Source organism: Hirundo rustica, chromosome 3 (assembly GCF_015227805.2).
Source record: "Hirundo rustica isolate bHirRus1 chromosome 3, bHirRus1.pri.v3, whole genome shotgun sequence".
NCBI lineage: Eukaryota > Metazoa > Chordata > Aves > Passeriformes > Hirundinidae > Hirundo > Hirundo rustica.
Window position 1 is genome coordinate 114,102,467 of NC_053452.1, and position 19,154 is coordinate 114,121,620.

Consider the following 19,154-nt stretch of genomic DNA (forward strand, 5'->3'; position numbering starts at 1 on the left):
ACTGTTTGGGATGAGGAAAGACCTCCTGCCATCCAGCCGAGCAGTGACATCTTTCCGCCATCAATAAAGCTCCTCCTGGAGCTTGTTGAGATCCAGGGCACTGCACCCGTGTTGACCTCTCAAAAGCTTTCCCACTTACTTTTCCTCTTCCAAACTGTCCACTTGTGCCACGAAGTTGCTGGGGATGTATCCTTTCCTCCCAGTGCTGAGGGACTTTGCCAGCCACCAGTCCCCCTCGCTGCAAAGGGAGCAGAGGAAAAGGTGTGAGTGCCCAGAGGAGGTTTTGTGACAAGCTGAGGCTGTGAGGACGTGGACTGTGGGGTCTGAGCACTGCAGATGGACTAGGACTCCATAATCCACTCTGCAGTTCCCTCTGGATTCCCTAGGACCCAGGCTGGAGGCTGTTGGTGTTTCAGGGACTTGTGGAGGTGACAGTCTTTTTCCATGAAGGTGGAGCAACCACAGACCCAAACCTTTGCCACACACCTCAAGTGAGAGGAGGGGCATCTGGGTCACGGGGTTTGTCTCTTGAACAGGGCATTGGGGTCCTTTCTGCTCCTTCCTTTGTGTTCCAGACACCCCACCTTGCTGCCCCACTGCTGACTGAGCCACCAGCTGTGACCCAAAGCCATCCCCATGCCTGGGGATTCTCCATCTCCTTGTCCCACATGTCCCAACCCACATTGTCTGGGTGAGAAGTGTCACCTCTGGAGTGACAGAGCAGCCAAGGATGGAGCAGCCCTACACGGTCTGGAGGCCCCAAGCCCATCTCTTCCCCGTTATGGACTGGGCCTCTTGTGTTGTGAGTTTGAGAAGAAGTTGAAATGAAACCTGACGAGTGTCTGGCTCAGTCCTGTCCTTTCCTCTGACTACACCCAACCCACATCCTTTGCAGAAGCAGAATCAGCACGAACACAGGACAGGGGCTGGTTTTTTTCTGTTGTTGTTATTTATGCCACTTCTGCGCCCACAGGTGCTGACAGCAAAGTGGGCCCCAGTGCCATCCAGGCAGGGACAATACCCATCCCCAGAGTGTCTGTGACCCACGGAAGTGTCACCCTGCAGAGAGAGGGGGATACCCACAGCCACGCCCTGGAGCAAAGCTGAGGCACAGGCTCAGCTCTGGTCAGCTGCAGAGCGGTGGCTGACCCCAAGGTCTCCCCTTTCCCAGCCTCCCCGTGCTCATCTTTGAACTTCCTCCTGGCAGAAGGTCACTTACTTGGAGAGGACCTGGAGTTTCTCCCCCTTGACCAGCTCCAGGTCACGGTCACTTGAGGCAGGAAAATCGTACAGTGCAACCACAAACAAGGGATCTGAAAGAAGAATTAACTCCTTTGGGTCCAGACTGTTCCTTGAGTGGCTGGATGCACACCTGGGTGTATGGTGGGGGTTTTCAGCCACTAAACACGGGGCTCTGTCGCCCTCTCACCCTTAAATCCAACCTTTCCACCAACCCAGCTTTCCTGCTCACCACAAGCTCTGCTCAAGGATTAACTCTGATTCAACCAAGCACTTCCTGGGTATGTATTTTAAAACACTGCAGAACCAACCCCCCATCCGCAAAACCCAGAGTGTCAACTAGAAAAAGGGGTTTGTGTAGAATCAGAAGGGTCATAAATAACCTGCCAGAGTTCAGCCTGAGTTTCACGGTGGTAAATGAAAACTGCAACATTTCCCAGGGTGGCTGTGGAATTTGACTCAAAATGATGTGGGTTTTTTGATAGAGAAAAAGTATAAATTCACTGCAGTTTCTGTGATTTGAGGCTGTTTCTAGGATTTAGCTCTCCCTGGGCTCATGGTCCATGGCCTGTGCTTTGGGCTCATCCGGTATCTTGTCATCCCTCCCTCCTGAACACATTTCGTTGCAGATCATAGAATGAATCACAGAATGGTTTGGGTTGGAAGGGACCTTAAAGTTCATCCAGACCCACCCCCTGCCAAGGGCAGGGACACCTTCCACTATCCCAGATTCTCTAAGCTCTGTCCAGCCTGGCCTTGGACACTTCCAGAGATCCAGGGGCAGCCACAGCTTCTCTGGGCACCCTGTGCCAGGGCCTCGCCACCCTCACAGGGAACAATTTCTTCCTCACATTTAACCCAAACCCATGCTGTGCCAGCTTAAAACTGCTGCCCCTTGTCCTGTCGCCGTTTGTACATATAAAAAGTCCCTCTCTCCTTTTTATGAGCCCTGTCCACGTGCCACGGTGCTCTGACACAGCCAGGGCTGATCCCTGCGGGCTGGAGCTGAATCTCTGGGTTTGCAAACCCCAGAGGTGCCGGGGCTGCTCTCGGGGAAGGGCTGCAACCCTTCCCCTGTGCTCTGCGTGCTCGGAACTGCTGAAGCAGAACAGAGCAGCTATTCTGGGGCAAATCAAAATTTATATGAAGAATCAGCGCATGCACAGGATCACAAAAATCAAGCCAAAACACTGTGGTGGAAAAGAAAGGGAAAGGAGAAGGAGGGAAAGAAGGGAAGGAGAAGAATAAAAATTAAAATTTTAAGAAAAAAGAAAGAAAAAGAAAAAAGAAAAGAAAAGAAAAGAAAAAAGAAAAAAGAAAAAGAAAAAGAAAAAAGAAAAAGAAAAAAGAAAAAGAAAAGAAAAAGAAAAAGAAAAAGAAAATAGAAAAAGAAAAAGAAAAAGAAAAAGAAAAATAAAAGAAAAAGAAAAAAGAAAAAGAAAAGAAAAAGAAAAAGAAAAAGAAAAAGAAAAAGAAAATAAAAAAGAAAAAGAATGGGAACTGTGCTGCAGCAAGGCTTCAGCTTGTGCTCAGCCTAATTAATGCACTGAAACCGATGGACAGCCTATTATTAGCATTTTTCAAAACAGCCTGTCAAGCCACTGTCTTTGGGTGACCTTTTCAAATAATGCCACCAGCAAGAGAGCCAGACTGGCCCTTTGTCACAGCAAGATAACCGTGTCTCTGGGGCAGCTTGGGGTTCGTGTCTGTGCAAGGCTGGCTGCTGCTCCGATGGCAATTTGTTAGCGAGGAGAAAGGGTCAGCGTGGGAGGAAAGGCAGCTTTGGAAAGCAGAGCCCTGAGCAGCTCCCTTCAGGCTTTTGAGAAGGAAACCGGAGATCCATGAGAGGTTCCAGCAGAGCCTCTCTCCCAGGATGGGAAAAGGATGATCAGTCACACGGGAGAACGCTTTGAAGTCTGAAAATAGCTGGCACGGTTGGGGGCTTCCCCTTGAGGCAGCTCGAATTAGCAGTGCACCCAAACTCTGTCTGCCTCCTTGAGAAAGTTGTTATCACACGTCTGTTCTGGCATGAAAGGGTTTGGGGCACATTCCTCCTGCGAGGTGTCCACACACACACCCCCTCCTGGTCGTCTTGAAAGGGAAATAATGCAGGGATCACACTCGTGATTGGAAAAATAGGAGCAAATGTGCGAATATCCTCAAGCCCAGAAGAGTGGCTGTGTACTCCAGAAAATGAAAACGGAGTTTTGATCTCAAAGCGACTGACGTAAGTGAAAATAAATGAAATTAAAAGGAGGGGATACAGCAAGGACAAAAGGGGTTTGTATGCTGAAAAAATACTTTATCACCTCTTATCCCAAAATAGGCGCTGAGAACACTGCACACTGAAATGAGCCAGAAGAAAAGCTCTCTCTGCCTAAGCCAGCAGGAGTTGAATGATGAAAGGGGCTCTTCCTGTCCCTGAGTCCATCACCCCACGGGAAACACGTGGATAACATTGCCTTGGCCAGTTTGATCCACTCAGGCCACGAGAGGCTCGTGGGGGCCGTGAGGAGCTCTGCAGATAAAGCTGCCAGCCCCGGGACTTTGATTGGGAGCCAAACACATCCTGGCTCAGAGCTGCTGTCAGGAAAGTCTGATACCAGCAGGGTTTGCAGAGGCTGAGAGCCAGTTTGGTGGCTCAACAGGAATGATTCAACCACTCCTCCCACCGCTGGCTTGTCCTGAATGGAACGTCTTTGCAACCGCCTCATGGCCACAAAGCCTGGCTGAGGCTGTGCCAGGGTGTCCCAGAGGATCATCCATTGGCTTGGAGCCCTTTTAGGATGGTCGTGGTGTAAGTGACAGCTTGCAGGACACATTGGGTGCACTGAGCTGTGGGTTACTGCTGCTGGAAATGGGGTCAGCTTTCTGTTTCAGCCTGGCATGGGCTTGTTGGAACCACTGAACCCTAAACTTGGAAAAGACCTCGAAGGTCGTCGAGTCCAGCCATGAACCCAGCACTGCCCAGGCAACCCTTAAACCATGTCCCCAAGTGCCACATTCCCGCAGCTTTTGAATCCCTCCAGGGATGGTGATTCCATTGTCTGGGCAGCCAGATCTGAAGATTGATACTGGTATTGAAGATTGGTAAAAATTTTTGTGATTTTTTTTTCTTAATATCCAATTTAACCCTACCCTGGTGCAACTTAAAGTCACCTCCTCATGTCCTTTCACTTTTTACCAAGGAGAAGAGCCCAACCCTGACTACAATCAGTTTTCAGGGAGTTGTGCAGAGCCAGAAAGTTCCTCCTGAGCCTCCTTTTCTCCAGACTGAGCCCCCCAAGCTCCTTCAGCCTTTTCTCCTCAGATGTGCTCCAGATCAAGGTAAACATTTTTGTTGAGAAGTTTTAATTTCTCACTGAAAACTCAGCCTTTTCAGTAGAAACAACCCTTCCTTTTCCCACTTCAGCTCAAACTCGCATTTCTGACAGCATTCCTTATAAACTCAAAACCACATTCAAGCAACGACAATAAAAACGACCAAGAATTTTGGCATTAACATTGAGATGCCACAAAAGACCTCAATTTTCAGAGCATGCTAAGCTTCCACACCCTGAAACTTGGTCCTGTTCAGATTTTGTTCAGCAAGAAGCAAGCGAAGATGTGGAAGACGTCGTGGTTCGTCACCAAAAGAAATGACCTTGCAGATAATTTGACTCCTTTTGCTGTTACAGGTGATTAAAATGCCTGAGGACAGGCACCCAAAACTACCAGCTCTTTCCATCAATGAGATTTAAATCCAGCTGTGAGCAGCTGGCAGGGCAAGGGCAGGGGTTATTCCAGCAATTTTCTATGTCTTATCCATCCAGTGCAAGCAAACAGCAGCTCTACCATGGGACTCCTGGGTTTTGGGCCCACCATGGGCCAGGACTTTGCAGTGCCAGGAGCTTTGGGGGTTTTCAGAATTAAAATTTTGACTCCATAGAGACTTAAAACCAGCCTTAAAGACTTTGTGATTGCTCAGGGAACGCTATTACAATGAATGGGAGACTCACACCACGGAGGAACCGCCCCAAGCAAAAAAAAAGGATTGGTGATGCCACGTGCACCACATTGGATCCAGAGTTCTGCACCCCTTGCCTGCCTTTGTGCTACTTCCATGAGGACAAATGATGTCAGGAGGAATTCGGGTTTTAGTTAAAAATAAATAAATAAATGATTTCTGAGACAGGGGTGTGAAAGCTGGAAAAGTGTGAGACAATTTCAATAACTCGAGATAAAAAAATCAAACAAAGAAAAATATCTCAAAGTATAAGGAGAGAAAAAACCAAAAAAAACCCAACCAAACAAACAAAAAAACCCACCAACAAACAAAAAACCCCACATAAAATTAAAAACAAAAGAAAAAAAGAAAAGGTTGATTTTACATTACATGCCATGGTTCCATAGCCAACAATTTCCCCTTATTGAATTTAAAATGATCCCACAGGATTTAATTCATCTCACTGAATTTATTTTTTTAATATGATGTGATTGCCTGGATTTTGTGCTTTCTCTTTTGATTCACTTGAATTGCTGTTACTTAGGAGAAGGTCTCTGGTATCTCAAATATCTTGCATGGCTCTTATCAGCCTGTTTTGCCACACAGGGCACAGTCAGATGTACCATCATTTCAGGAAACTCAGACACTGGCAGAGAAAAATAGGAAGTTTTCCAGACTGTCATTGTGAATATTCCTCCAGAACTGGAACTGAATCTAATGAACAAAATTTATTTTGAGAGTTGAAAATGGTTAATATTTTACTTAATCCATTTTTTAGCATCTTTTCACTTCTGCCTTTGGACATGAAGGAGAAGTAAAATCTGCCTCTCTGATCACAATTTCTGCTCTGACTCTGACCAGAGTGGAAAAAACCCTGTGATAAAAATCCTGTGATAAAAACCCTGTGATAAAAATCCTGTGAAAAAACTGTCAATCCCCGCTCAGCTGGGGAGGTGGGAGAGCACGGCCACTTGGAAATGTGCCATAAAAACAACTCTGCAAAAGAAAATGCAGTTTCTGGAAAAAGAGTTCCATGAAAACACACCCCACCCCACCTCACGTGGTTGAGGATCTTCCTCCCACAAATTTGATCTCCATAACAAAATCCAAATTTGAATATTTTGATGTTAGAGGAGTTCATGTGCTTGGCCCATGGTAGGGACCCTCCATCACCATCCACAAGACATAAGAAGACCTCACACTGTCATTCCACCCATCCCATTTATTCACCACCCCCCTTCTCTCTTCCCTCACACCCTCTCCCCTAATCCTGCCCTTTCATCCATGTGAGGAAGTTCCATGTGTTGCTAACTGCCCTCCTCCAAACTTCCTCTGTTTTTCCCCCCCCTCCCGCTTCTAATTATCTCTCTCTCCCTGTCCTTAATCTGCAGAACTTCTTTGACAAGAAATACACATGAGCTGCTGTTGGAGGCTGGGCAGAGGGAGCTGAGGGCTCCCTGCTAATCGACAATAATCTCCAAACACCATCTGTGACCCGCAGATAATTGCAGAGGTGGATGCAGCCAGCGGCCCGTCTCCAGGCAGGGGCTCTGTGTATCCTTATTTTATGCTCTTTCCTTTCTTCTCCTTCTCTTTGTAGCCTCTCTGGGCTCTCTGATGCCTGCTATTTCTTCTGAAATTTTCAGCTGGCTGGGTAAAACATCCGTGGTTTGTCACGCTGCAGGCAGGGCAGAGAAATCTCACACAGCTCCCATCTCAGATCTCCCTTTGCTCCTCCAACCATGGAATCACAGGATTGGGAGCGACCTTAAAGATCACCTGGTTCCAAAGGAGAGGGAGTGCTTTTCCCTCACGGTTTCTTTGATGAGTTTGGGAAATTGGCAGCTGCCAAGGCTTGGTGATGTAAACTGAGTTTTCTGAACCACTCTGATAAACCCACTGCTGAGCACGGCTGCAAATGCAGAAACCACACGCCTGTGACATGATGGCTCATCCTCAAACCCTGACATTTGGGGACCACCACCCCGCAAAACCCCAGAGGCAAAGAAAACAGAACCTTACCTTGTGTGGAGGCTTGGTTTAGATGAGGGCTGTTGATAACTTGTCTCCCCTGTGATAGAAATAGAAAGGAAAAAAGGAGATGTTTATTGCTTTGCTGTGTTTCAGGAAGAACTGATTTCAGCTTCACAGACGAGTGGGAGCCTGGCCCAGAGACCACGGCAGACACTCAGCAGCCCCCATGCCTGGCTCCACACGTTGTGATGGCTTTAGCACATTTTACCATGAGGTGTTCATAGCTGTCTTCACAGAAAGCTGGAATAACCCCTGGCTTCCCTCTGAGTTAGGGCAGAAATCTGCTGCCCACCCATTTGGAGCCTGCTCTATCCAACCCATGTTCACTGACACCAGATTTCGGATCAGTGAGGGATGAGATATGAACGGTCCAGTGGAGAAATGGCGACTGCAAGATTGTTTGAAGCAGGAAACCAGAGATATTTTCTGCCATAATTGTCCCAAGGATCATGGGTATTTTATATCCTTTGCTCAAGATTACATTAAAGAAACAGAGGCAGTGACTGTAACAGCAAATTAATCAGACAACTGTAAATATCCTGGAATATTTGATGGTCCTTGTGGATATCCACTCAGGATATTCTATGATTCAATGATTCTTTGATTCCTGAGATGGAAGGGGCCCACAAGGATCATTGGTCCAGCTCCAGGCCCTGCGCAGCGACCCCAACCATCCCACCCTGTGCCTCAGAGCGTTGTCCAAACACGTCTGGAGCTCTGGCAGCCTTGGGGCCGTGCCCATTCCCTGGGGAGCCTGCTCAGTGCCCAGCACTCTCTGAGGGAAGAACCTTTTCCCTATATCCAGACTAAATCTCCTCTGACACAGCTCCAGCCCTTCCCTTGGGTGCTGGCACTGGTCACAGGGAGCAGAGATTGCAGCTGCTCCTCCACTGTCCCTCAGGAGGAAACTGTAGACTGTGAAATTAAATAGCAACAAGTTACTGCAGCTCATCTGGGCACAATTTTAAAATGCTGACTTTGCCCCTGGTTTGGCCCTGCTGCTGGAACTGGCAAATTGATCATTCCAAAAGAGCTGGGATGGAACCACCTTCCTTTGGGGGATAACAGTTTGCAACTGGCCTTGACCGGTCTTGCAGTGCCTATGGAGGGTGTTTGACCACACCAGGTATTTTTATACACGTGCGAAAGTGGTGAAATACAGACACAAAGCTAAAAACACCTCGTGTTTTCTGCCTGCACCACCCTTTGACCCCAACTTAGCAGCAGCGTGGTGTGGGAGAGCTGCTCATCTGCTGCCATTTCTCATTTTAGCGAAAGAAATTTGGATTTCCCCTGACAAGTGAGAGCTGAGTGCCTGTGGCAAAAAATAACAAATGGCAGAAGGTGGTCAGTGATGCTGCGTTTATACTGATAGTGGCTCCTCTCCGGTGAGGTGGAGAGAATGAAATTTAGGAGAGCAACATCTTCTTGGTCAATCTGACATCTACTGTCATGAAAATTGGACCGAACAGGCATTGGAGAACTCAGAAATGAAAGTAAAGGAGTGAAAAACATCTCCAGCTGTCATAAAAAGCAGTGATTGACAATTCCTCCCCTCTCCCAGGGCTCGAGATGGTTTTCACATGAGAGTTGCACCTCGAGTTCTCTTGTGCTGGCTGCTGGCTGCAGTGCTGGCAGGGGCAAGGAAAGGCAAAACAACTTCTTGTCCTTTGGACAGCAACAGAGGTGAAATGACTTACAAAGCTTAAAGAAGAAGTTTGTCATTTGAGGTCTCCTAAATCCTTCCCCAGTTCCTTCCTGCTCTGTGTCCACGCCAGCAGAGGCTGAGGGAATGCAAAGGGAGCAGCAGATGCCCAGCATTTCTGATTCTCAGCTCACCCCCACACAGACTGGCTGCAGACCCTCCTGACTGAACCCGTTGAGGACTCAGAGTGGTGAAGTTTCCATTGTGGTTTGCAATTTTGAATCTTAGCCTTAATCTGACCCATCTTGCAAGTCAGCAACATCAGCCTGGGTTTCAAAGTGCTGATGAGAAGATATTTCAAAGTACCAACACACAGTATTTTAGGGGTTTTAAATACACAGAGGTTCCTCGGAGCCCTTCCCATCCATGTCCAAAAGGGATCAGCTGGGAGGAGCAGGTTTCCCAGAGCCAGAGAAGCTGTGGCTGTTCCTGGATCCCTGGAAGTGTCCAAGGCTACGCTGGACAGGGCTTGGAGCAACCTGGGACAGTGGGAGGTGTCCCTGCCCATGGCAGGGGGTGGAACTGGATGGGCTTTCAGGTTCTTTCCAACCCAAGCCATTCTGTGATTCTAAATATTGCCTGCATCACTCCAGATACCAACAGAGCTGTGGGGGGGATCCCAAAGGGACACAAAACTGCAGGCTTACCTTGGGTGGGGCAGGAGGAGGTTTGCCCTTGGTTTTTGGGTTGACTCCAGAAGTGTGTTTCTCATTGGGCATCAGCTGATTTTTGCTGCCAAACAACCCCATCCTGGAAGGAAGAGCAGAAATTGGTTTTAATGAGACTGCTCCTGGGGAAAGGTGCAGGCTCGGAGGGACAAAACAGTCTTTGCATTCATGAGGAACATGCTGGAGAAGATCAGAATGCAGGACGATGGGACAGTGAAGAGAGGAGTCAAAAACCATCCTGTTTCCAGTGCTTCTGCTACCTTGGACCTTGTGAGCCCCATGGTTTCTGTTCCCACATGACTCCGGTGTTTCACACTTTGCAAATGAGGTTCAGACAGACACTATAAGTCACCAGAAGAAACAAAAAAAGGAGGCTCCAGTGACTGCTTTGGATATACCCCCCTCTCCAACTCAGAGATCCCCACGTGATACTGAACTTGCTCCAGAGCCGGGTGGTGCTGGAGGGATGAAGATGGATTTATCAATAGTCCTGTGCTGAGCTGTTCAGCCACACTGGGACTTCAGGAGGGTCACACAGTCCCTGGCCCAAGAACGAGTCACCTCAGGCTGCTCAGAGCTTTCTGCAGCTCGTGTCCCTCCCACGCAGCAAGGGCAGTGCGCGGATGTGGCCGCGCCCTGCACGGAACCAGTCCTGCCATTCCTCACCTTTCAGCAGCACAGACTCATACTTGGCTTGTCCAGGAAGACACAGGACCTCTTTGGCCCTTTGGAATACTGTAAGGAGTTTAAGGGATGTGGTGCAGCTTGCATCCATCCTTCCTGTAAAGTGTGGGCTTAGGGCTTGTCTCATCCTCCCGCAATACTCTGGTACTTTTTGATGTGCTCTGGGTCCTCGTGAGGTGTAGTTCTCCCAGAAATCATGGATTAGGTTTCTCCATACCCTATGGATATCTCAGACCTCCTGGACAACTTAAACTTCACTAGACACAAATGAATCAAGCCTTTTCCGTGGATCATCATCTGGTCTGCATTAAGGTTTCCAAACTTGGGCTTGAGGATTGTTTGACTTTCATCCTAGAAATGTAATTTCAGCTCTGGTCAGGAATTCAAGGATAATAATGGGTCTGGGTAGCCAAAATGGCCAACCTCTGCTTGGAGCCTCAAAAATGAAGGAGCAGATGAAGCCGGAGTTGCTGAAGTGCAACATCCTGTGCCAAAGCCTGCCTCACCCCTGCTTTGAACCAAAAGATTTGGAGAGTGTGGGATACATGTCCAAAAACCCCCCAAAATCAAACCCTGAATACTCTTAGCTGTGCAGAGACACATTGACGCATATTCTTGCCAAAATACTTCAATGTCTGCAGTGATCATGGAGGATCAGGGACCTCAGGTCCAGGGACACCCCCCAAATGTCAGTCTGGCACCATGTCTTGGTAGTCAGACTCAACCAGTGTGCTCAGAAAAGCTCTTAGCAAGCCAGACTCACAGGGAAAAATATTCCAGTAAAACCAACTATTTTTTGCTTTCTAGCACAGATCTATTATTTCAAAATCTGGGACTCTGAAATGAGGTTTCTAATGGAGCCATCATGGTATTTTAAGGCGTTTTTTTAAAAATGTCTTCTCCCTTCTGCTTTCCTTTTGTTATCACTGATAAGGTGTGCAAAATAGAAGGACTTGGCGAAATAGTTCAGGATAACCTGATACACGCTTTCACCCCATGCAAAACTTTTTCATCTCTGAGCTTTCCTATGACCTGGCTTTACAGATGGCCCATCCATCTGTCCCCAGGCCTCAGCTCCACTCCAGGCACGGACAGCATGGTCGGGGAGGGAGTTTCACCTATTAAATCAACCAGAGCAGCTCCTGCAGCAATTTCATTTTCATTTGGCAGCCTCCAGGTTGCACCCAGAACTTGCTCTGCTTAGCAGATCTGGTGGTACAATGGCACATGACTTTTTAGGAGAACTTTTCCTGCTCTTCCACTCACAACTTTGTGCCAGGATTTCAGATTCTCGTTCGTGGGGGCTTTTGCCACGGGAGTGGCTGGAGTTTTGTTTTCATGCAGGGAACAGCAAGGTATCATTCTAAGTCAAGGCTGGATGACGGATAAGTTTAAGCCATCACTCATTACCAGCTGTGAAAGATGGAAGATCCCCCTTGATTTGTTGTCCTTGTTATGGTCTCAGTGGAAAATGCTGGGATCTTTGATATACTCTGCTCTCAAATGAGAGATAATTCATGCAACTGCCACATTTTCGGCAGATTTAGGGAATGTGAGACACGGCACGAGTCAGCAATTTGCTTTGACTGCCAGTCGTGTCACAAGGATGATCTTATGAGAGGATTGACAGACCATCTGCAAGATCATGGAGGCTTCTTTTGGGGTTTTCAGTTGCTCTCAATGCGTGATGGCAACGAAAGATACTTGGGCCATCAAATATATCCTCCCACACATATCCTCCCTCTCCCCTTCCGCTCTGTATCGGGCAATGTAATTTGTGCAATCATAAGAAGGCCAGGTGCTCACATAATTAATGGAATAAATAATTAAATTATTATTATTATTAACAATAATAATAATAATAATATACCTTTGTGATTACTTTGGGGCCTGCAAAAGGGTATAAAATGCTGTTGGAGATTGGACCCACTGGACCAACTGATCTTCCAAGATGGAAGGCAGCTTCTGGATGGGCCTTCATCCTGGCAGGGACACCTGCAGGACATCCAGCCCAAAGATGAGGGTGGGTGAGTAAAAGCTCTCAGTTCTGGTCAAATACAGAGATAAATCCTAAAGTATCTCCATAGGTGCTTTGCAGTTGTGGATTCTGCAGAGCCAAAGACTGAAAATCTGTATATTTATAGCTGAACTTGCTTACACTGTAATGCTTTAGTCGTAGGCTGTTGACCAAATCTGAGACTCAGTGGAGTGAGCCACACTTAGATGTCTTTGAGCAGTTTAGAAAGTGAGGAGATCTCATGACTCGACAGGAGAAACTATGACCTGGTGACACTATAACCATTGATGAAGGACCTGCTATTTAGATATTCATTGGCAATATTTATTCTATTGGCTATAAATCTAATTGTAATCATCCGCATCATCACTGTGTCCTACTTCTCCCACTGGGCCGAGAATCCTCTTTTGGTGACGGCACTGGTGGGAAACGCCTGGAGGAACGTCAACCTCAGCAAGTCCCACCGGGGGCTTGGGGCCATCCCAGTCCCTCTGGCAGTGTTTTGATGCCTTAAGTTTTAGCTTTCATGTTTTTCAGACTCTGTCCTGCCTAGATGTGCAGTTCTGAGCCTCATATTAAGTGTTTGTCAGCTCTCTTCACAGAGTGGGTAAACAAAACAAATCCTTTCCCTGCTGGAGACCAAGGACAACACTTAGAAGTTTTCAGGCCCAAAAGTACAACTGACTGAAGAGAGAAACAAGAAGGATGGAACTTCATAACCTGAAGCTGTAATTAGACAATTAAACCCCAATATGCAAGTGAACCAAAACTTATAAATTAATATGCAAATGGACCAAATAAAAATAAATGGACCAAAACTTATAAAAGTGTGAGACCTCATGACTGGTCGTCCATTTTGTGACCATTTTGAGTCCTTCCCGCGTCTAGCCCAGGCAGGCTCTTGTGCTGCTCTAGGTGCACCCTTAAAGGCCTTTTAATAAATATCTACTTTTTTCTCTTAGCTCTGTCCAGTCTCTGTTCCAGGTCAGCCTTCCCAAGGTATCAGTTTGAGAGGAGTGGGGACATTGACTTGTCCTGTGCACCCCCGTGGGGACACTGCAGCCTTTTCTGCACCCTGCTGAGACTGGAAACACCTCTCTGCAGCCTTGCACGGGCTCAGCTTTGTCCTCACGCACGTGTCAGAGACGCAGCCATGCAAAAGCAGCTCAGAGAGGGGAACAACACAGCCCACCGCGAGTCAAGCCTCCTACAAAGGTCACTCGCTTCCACCCACACACAGAAGGGGTTAGAACAGCTCTGGGCATTCACAGTCCCTACAAAACCCACCAGTCACACTCTCCCTGTTGCCTCCAACACCTTTGGCAGCCAACGCCACCATCCCTTGGGCCAGCAGGTGTTTTACAAAACCCAAAATAGTCCTGCAGACAATTGTTGGATACTGATCTCCCAGTCCAAGGCTGGTGGACTCTTCAATTGTTAAAAATTGTTATTTTCACAAATAAAGGTGGCTGAGTTGAGTGTACATCATGATAATGTGTTTCACTTCTGACTAATGCTCTTAAAAATTGTCTTCACAAGAAGAAACAAATTAGAAAAGCCACTCAGAGTAGTCCTCCCACCCTGTTTTTATTTTTTTTTTCCAATGGAAAGGAGTGCTGGGGAGAGCACAATAACTCAGAAACTCATGTAAATTTCATTTTGTGAATTTATAGTTTTGCACATCTAAAAATGCTGGGTTTATTTGATAACTAAGAGGTGGGAAACTTTTTTCCTCATGCCTCCAAAGTAATAAAACACGTTTGTTTGTTTTTTTTCTAAAGTGACCAAAAATCAAAGCAGAACAAGCAGAACAAAAAAGTTTCAAGGTAACACAAAGTTTTTTGTCCATATCCCTCTTCATCAGAGAATGTACTGATAGGACAAGGAGTAATGGGTTTAACTGAAAAAGGGGAAATTTAGATCTGATATACAGATGGAATTCTACCCTGTGAGGGTGGGGAGAGCCGGGCACAGGGTGCCCAGAGAAGCTGTGTCTGCCCTGGATCCCTGGAAGTGTCCAAAGTCAGGTTGGGCAGGGTTTGGAGCAACCTGGAATAGTGGAAGGTGTCCCTGCCCATGGCAGGGGGTAGAAGGGGATGATCTTTAACGTCTCTTCCAACCCAAACTATTCTGGGATTTTATGATTCTATATGCACAAAAAAATTTAGCAAAACCAGCTTTAGAAACAAAATGATGGAATTCTTGGGGTAGTCTTGTGCAGGTCCAGGAGCTGGACTCAATGATGTTTATGGGTCTCTTACAGCTCAGGATATTTTACAATTTTATGAGTCCAGCTTAGATGCTGCTTGGTCACGAGTAAAAAATATTTGATGTGGAGATATTCCTGGAAGAGCCAAGCTGAAGAAGCCAACAGAGACCAGGACAATGAGCTCTGTGGTGCAGCCAGTCACAGGAAGACCAGATGTATGGGCAGAACCACTAAAACGGGCTGGGTGCCCACCTCGGGGAATGATAGAATGCAATTTTAGCAGCTTTTGCAGGGGTAGCTGAGGTGGAATTTTGGCTACAGAGAGGTGGATGCAGGATCAGGTGTTTCTGCAGGGATGAGTCAAAAGGAGCTCTTCTGAAGATCATGGAATCACAGAATATCCTAAGTTGGAAGGAACTCACAAGGATCATCGATCCAGCTCCTACCCAAGACCTCCCAACAATCCCACCCTGTACATCCCTGAGAGCATTGTCCAAACACTCCTGGAGTTCTGGCAGCCTTGGGGCTGTGACCGTTCCCTGGGGAGCCTGGGCAGTGTCCCAAACCCCTTTCCCTGATATCCAACCTAAACCCTCCAGGACTCAGTTTCACACCGTTACCTCGGGTTCTGTCATTTCAAAGCTTTGCCCACCTCATTTTTACAGTGAGCAGCCCTGCACCACCTACTGCTGTTGGCTGCTTTCCTCTACCAGGGCCAAAGAGATCTCAAGTAATTTCTGACAAGAATCCAGCACTTTCTGCAAAAGGGATGTGGAGGACACTGACAGGCAGCCTTGGGATTGCATGGGCGGGTACAGGAAAGGAAACAAGACCAAAACGAGCAGAAAAGCAGAAGTCTTGGCTCACCATTTGCCTCAACCCCATGAAACTGCCATGGAAAAAGAGGTTAATACCCAGGCAAGCCAATAGGGTTTCACTCTGAGGGCAGCTCCAAAAAACCCCCTAAGCCTACTGAAATCACAAAATGAGCCCCCTTTCCATTCAGATTCTGCGGTGGGTGCAATAAAATGTTTTAACCGTTCACCAAGATCAGATATTTTAATTCATTTTAAAACTTAAAAATGTCTCCTTTTTAAAGAACACATTTTTAAAAGGAAATGGGTTCAAAAGCCCTAAAAGAATTACTTTGAAAATGCAGATCTAGCCTATTAGGAAGGGTTTTAAATGCTGAATTTCTCTTTGCAAGTCCTCCCCTGTCCTGAAAGAACTGCTGAAATCAATTCACTTAGATGCAATAATTTAAGTATTCCGGATTTGCATTTTTGCATCAGCGAGGAGTGAAAAGGTTCAGTAGAAAAAATTTCCTCCAGTTCTCAGCACATCACAGATGCATTCAATTCTCTTCTCCCTCAATAAAATAGCTCTTCAGAACATTTCCTCACCTGGCACCCTTGGATTGCTTTGCAAGACACAAAACTGAAGAATTACTGAAGATCTTGGTGGATCAGCTCCTTAAATAAGAAGGAAGAGCTGCTATTGAAGTAGCTTTTGCTGTGACTGTTTTCTACTTCTGCTGGGTTTCGGTCAAGTCCTTTTTAGTTTATATTTTTAAATAATTTGCGGCTTTGTTGCTAAGAGGAGGTAAGAAGACAACTCCGAACCAACGTGCTGTGCTAAAAAGAGCCCTGAAACCATGAACAAGGTCTTTCTCAGAGGCAGAAGGTGCAGGCTACAGCCATCCCCTGTGACATGGCGGCCAAAGTCTGGCTGCCCCATCCCTGGAAGTGTCCAAGACCAGGGTGGATGAGTCTTGGAGCAACCTGGGATAGTGGAAGGTGTCCCTGCCCATGGCTTTAAGGTCCCTTCTGACCCAAACCAAAACATTCTGTGATTCCATGATTCCAGCACTGCCAGAAGCCCCAGTGAAGAGCTGGAGAGCCCAGAGCAAGAAGCACTGTGGTTCTTGCTGGGGAGTGAAGCAGATGTTGGGATCCTATGTTGCATCCTCACTGGAGAACTGGGAATATCCTGCTGGCAGTGTTCAGATCCCATTCCAGTCCTGATCTTTGATGGGTACCAGGTTGTATTTACGCAATGAGGACTCTGTCAAACACTCTGGTCCATGCCAAAGGTGCTTGAAGGGAAGGTGAAGAACCCCCCGGAGCAGCCGGGCTCTCCCGCTGAGGTGAGGTGCTGATGTTGGGGCTGATCCATCATAAGACCTCTCACACCTGAAGAACGCCAAAGCAGCTGTAGCTGCCTCCTTCTCTTGGCCATATCCTGCTCCTTTCCCATTCCAGGGATCCCTCCCTGGGATTGGACTCTGGCTTGGACTCTGTCCAGGTCCAAGTCTTGCGCACAGCCAGTGTGGCTAAATTTTCTTGGAAATATCTGGAAATATATAATATCTGGAATATGGAAAAAATATGGAAAGATAATATCTGGAAATATCTTGGAAATGTCTTGGAAATATACCCTGGCAGCCCAGGGCAGGTGGACAGCAAATCCAGGAGCTTCGTGGTCCTGTGATTTATCCCTAAGTGAGGGGTACACGTTTCAGGAAAGAGACTGAAGCCCACTGGCTTGTTTTAGGATCTCCTGCTACAATCCAAGCCTGCCTTCCATTTCTATTACACTTTATATCTGCCCTAAATCTACCATTTTTCTTTGGCCATGATTTGCAGGTGAGCCTGGCCCAAGCAAGCGAACCAAGCAGAAAATTCATCTGTTCCAGGCCTTTCTGAAGAGCTGGGACAGTCTGTGGGAGAAGGCTGTGTGAGGCTGGGGGGATGTGGGAGCACACAGACTTCCAGGACCTTGAGTTTAAGCAGATGCAGAAAGCTTTTTTGACAGGGAATTAAAAAAAAAAAAAAAAAATAAAGAGAAGAAGATAATAAAAGCTTCTTGCTCATTCCAGAAGAAGAAAACAGCCTCCTGTTGCCAGAGTTGTCATTCCCTAATCAAAACATCTGTCTGGAGGAAAAATGGCTGCTTACATTGAGCTTTGCACCCCGCTGGAAGACGACGGATGCTCGGCTGGGCTGCAGGAGGCTGCGGGCCAGGAAATAGAGCCAGGGATCAGGGTCCTGGAGAGGGGAAAAGCAGGAGGGCAGACTGCTTATCCCACCTCCCTTCATGCTTCCCTCATGAGCTCAGCCCAGGCAGCAAGGAGGGATGCCTGCTGGGAATGTCTCTGCAGCACTCGGGGCAGTGGGTTGCACTGGAGTGGGCAAGGAGGAGGAGGAGGAGGGGTCCAGGAGAAAGAGGCACATCCCTCTGGGTGCTTCCAGCCACTCTGGGGTTCTTCAGGTGGGACAGGTTTTGTGACAAAATTGCACTGCCCAACAGCACTTCCTGCAGAGCCTGGAATTTCCACCCGAATTCCAACTCAAACCCCTCTCTGCCCATTGTTGGTGTGGGACAAATCGTGGAGGGGCTCTGGGTGAGTTGGGGCACAGCAGGGAGAAATCATCTCTACAGGGCCACCCCTACCTGACATCCAAACCCTATGGAAGTGGGCACAGGCCATGGTCCCTTGGCCAGAATCCCTGATGCTCCATTCCACAGCACTTGGTGGACACGTTCCAGGAATCTGTAGGGATGTGGGGACGTCCTGGACCTCCCAGCTCTGAGAACATGAGGAGATGGATGGATTCCACTCCTTTGTATGTGGCCACCCAAACTTCTGCACTGGGAAAGGCCTTTCCTGGAGGCTCTGCATCCCACAGGATGACTTTTCCTAGGAAGAGGACAGCATTTTATAGGACCCAGAGGAGAAATTAACCTGGTGGCAGGCTGGTGCTCAGGAAATCAGTTCCTTGGGTCGGGTCTCAGAGGGAATGATGCTCCCTCCCACCACACTCAGCTGAGGCAAAAGGCTATGGGGAAGACTGTACATCTCCAATTCCTCACCTGAACACCTCCAACTGCATGCCAGGAATAGCAATGGGATGCCAGAGCACTTCCCTACCCATCACAGCTGTGTCCAGCTCCTGTCAGCCTTTCCCACGTGTAAATCCTCTCTTCCCCTGCAGGCTCTGGGAGAATGGGGAGGATGGGAGTGCCAGGATATGCACACCTGGCACTTCTTTGTCCTTCCCTCCCTTTGCAGCAGACCGAGGGAACAGCATCCCCGCAAACCATCCCTCGGTGCCGGATCCAGCAGGCGCTGGGAAGAGCCTCCATCATCTCCTTAACCCGCAGATTGTGGGGAGAGGAAGTAGGACAAGGAGGGATGAAGTGGATGAAGACAGAGGAAAAACCTGCTGGGCTTTCCCCCCGCTCAGGGGAACGTGGATGGGGGTGGGATGTTCCCGACTTGCCTGCTTCCCACGCTGCTGCTCCTGGGGACACGATCCGAGGACGCACGAGCCACTGGTCGGACCCATGACAGATGCTCCATGGGGCTGAAGGCCCTTCCCAAATTTTTCTTTCAGAGGCCTCTGGCTTCCACCACATCCACACCATCCATGAGACCAACAGCTTTGCACCCCCGGATCTCAGGAGCAGCCTGGTTTTGCAAATGCTTTTAATGGGATTTCTTTTTTTAATCAGGTCTTTGTGCCAGAACTGACTCTCTTCTCCCCCCCTAAGGATTCCTTGCTCTATTTTGATTATAAAAATGATCACCTGGGAGGGGGTGGGAGTTGCAC

At 47.7% G+C, this 19,154-nt stretch overlaps 1 protein-coding gene across 1 annotated transcript in view; it reads right to left on the minus strand.

The window, feature by feature from the left end:
* The window catches only part of BLK (BLK proto-oncogene, Src family tyrosine kinase), a 35,439-nt gene extending 16,535 nt beyond the window's left edge, over positions 1-18,904 (minus strand). Inside the window, exons 1-5 of the mRNA XM_040059892.2 lie at positions 18,825-18,904; positions 9,611-9,713; positions 7,247-7,295; positions 1,220-1,313; positions 140-238 (exon numbers count right to left, since the gene is read on the minus strand). Coding sequence (XP_039915826.1) covers positions 140-238; positions 1,220-1,313; positions 7,247-7,295; positions 9,611-9,713; positions 18,825-18,904 — 425 coding nt within the window. The remainder of the gene's footprint in view (positions 1-139; positions 239-1,219; positions 1,314-7,246; positions 7,296-9,610; positions 9,714-18,824) is intronic.
* Positions 18,905-19,154: the final 250 nt, after the last annotated feature.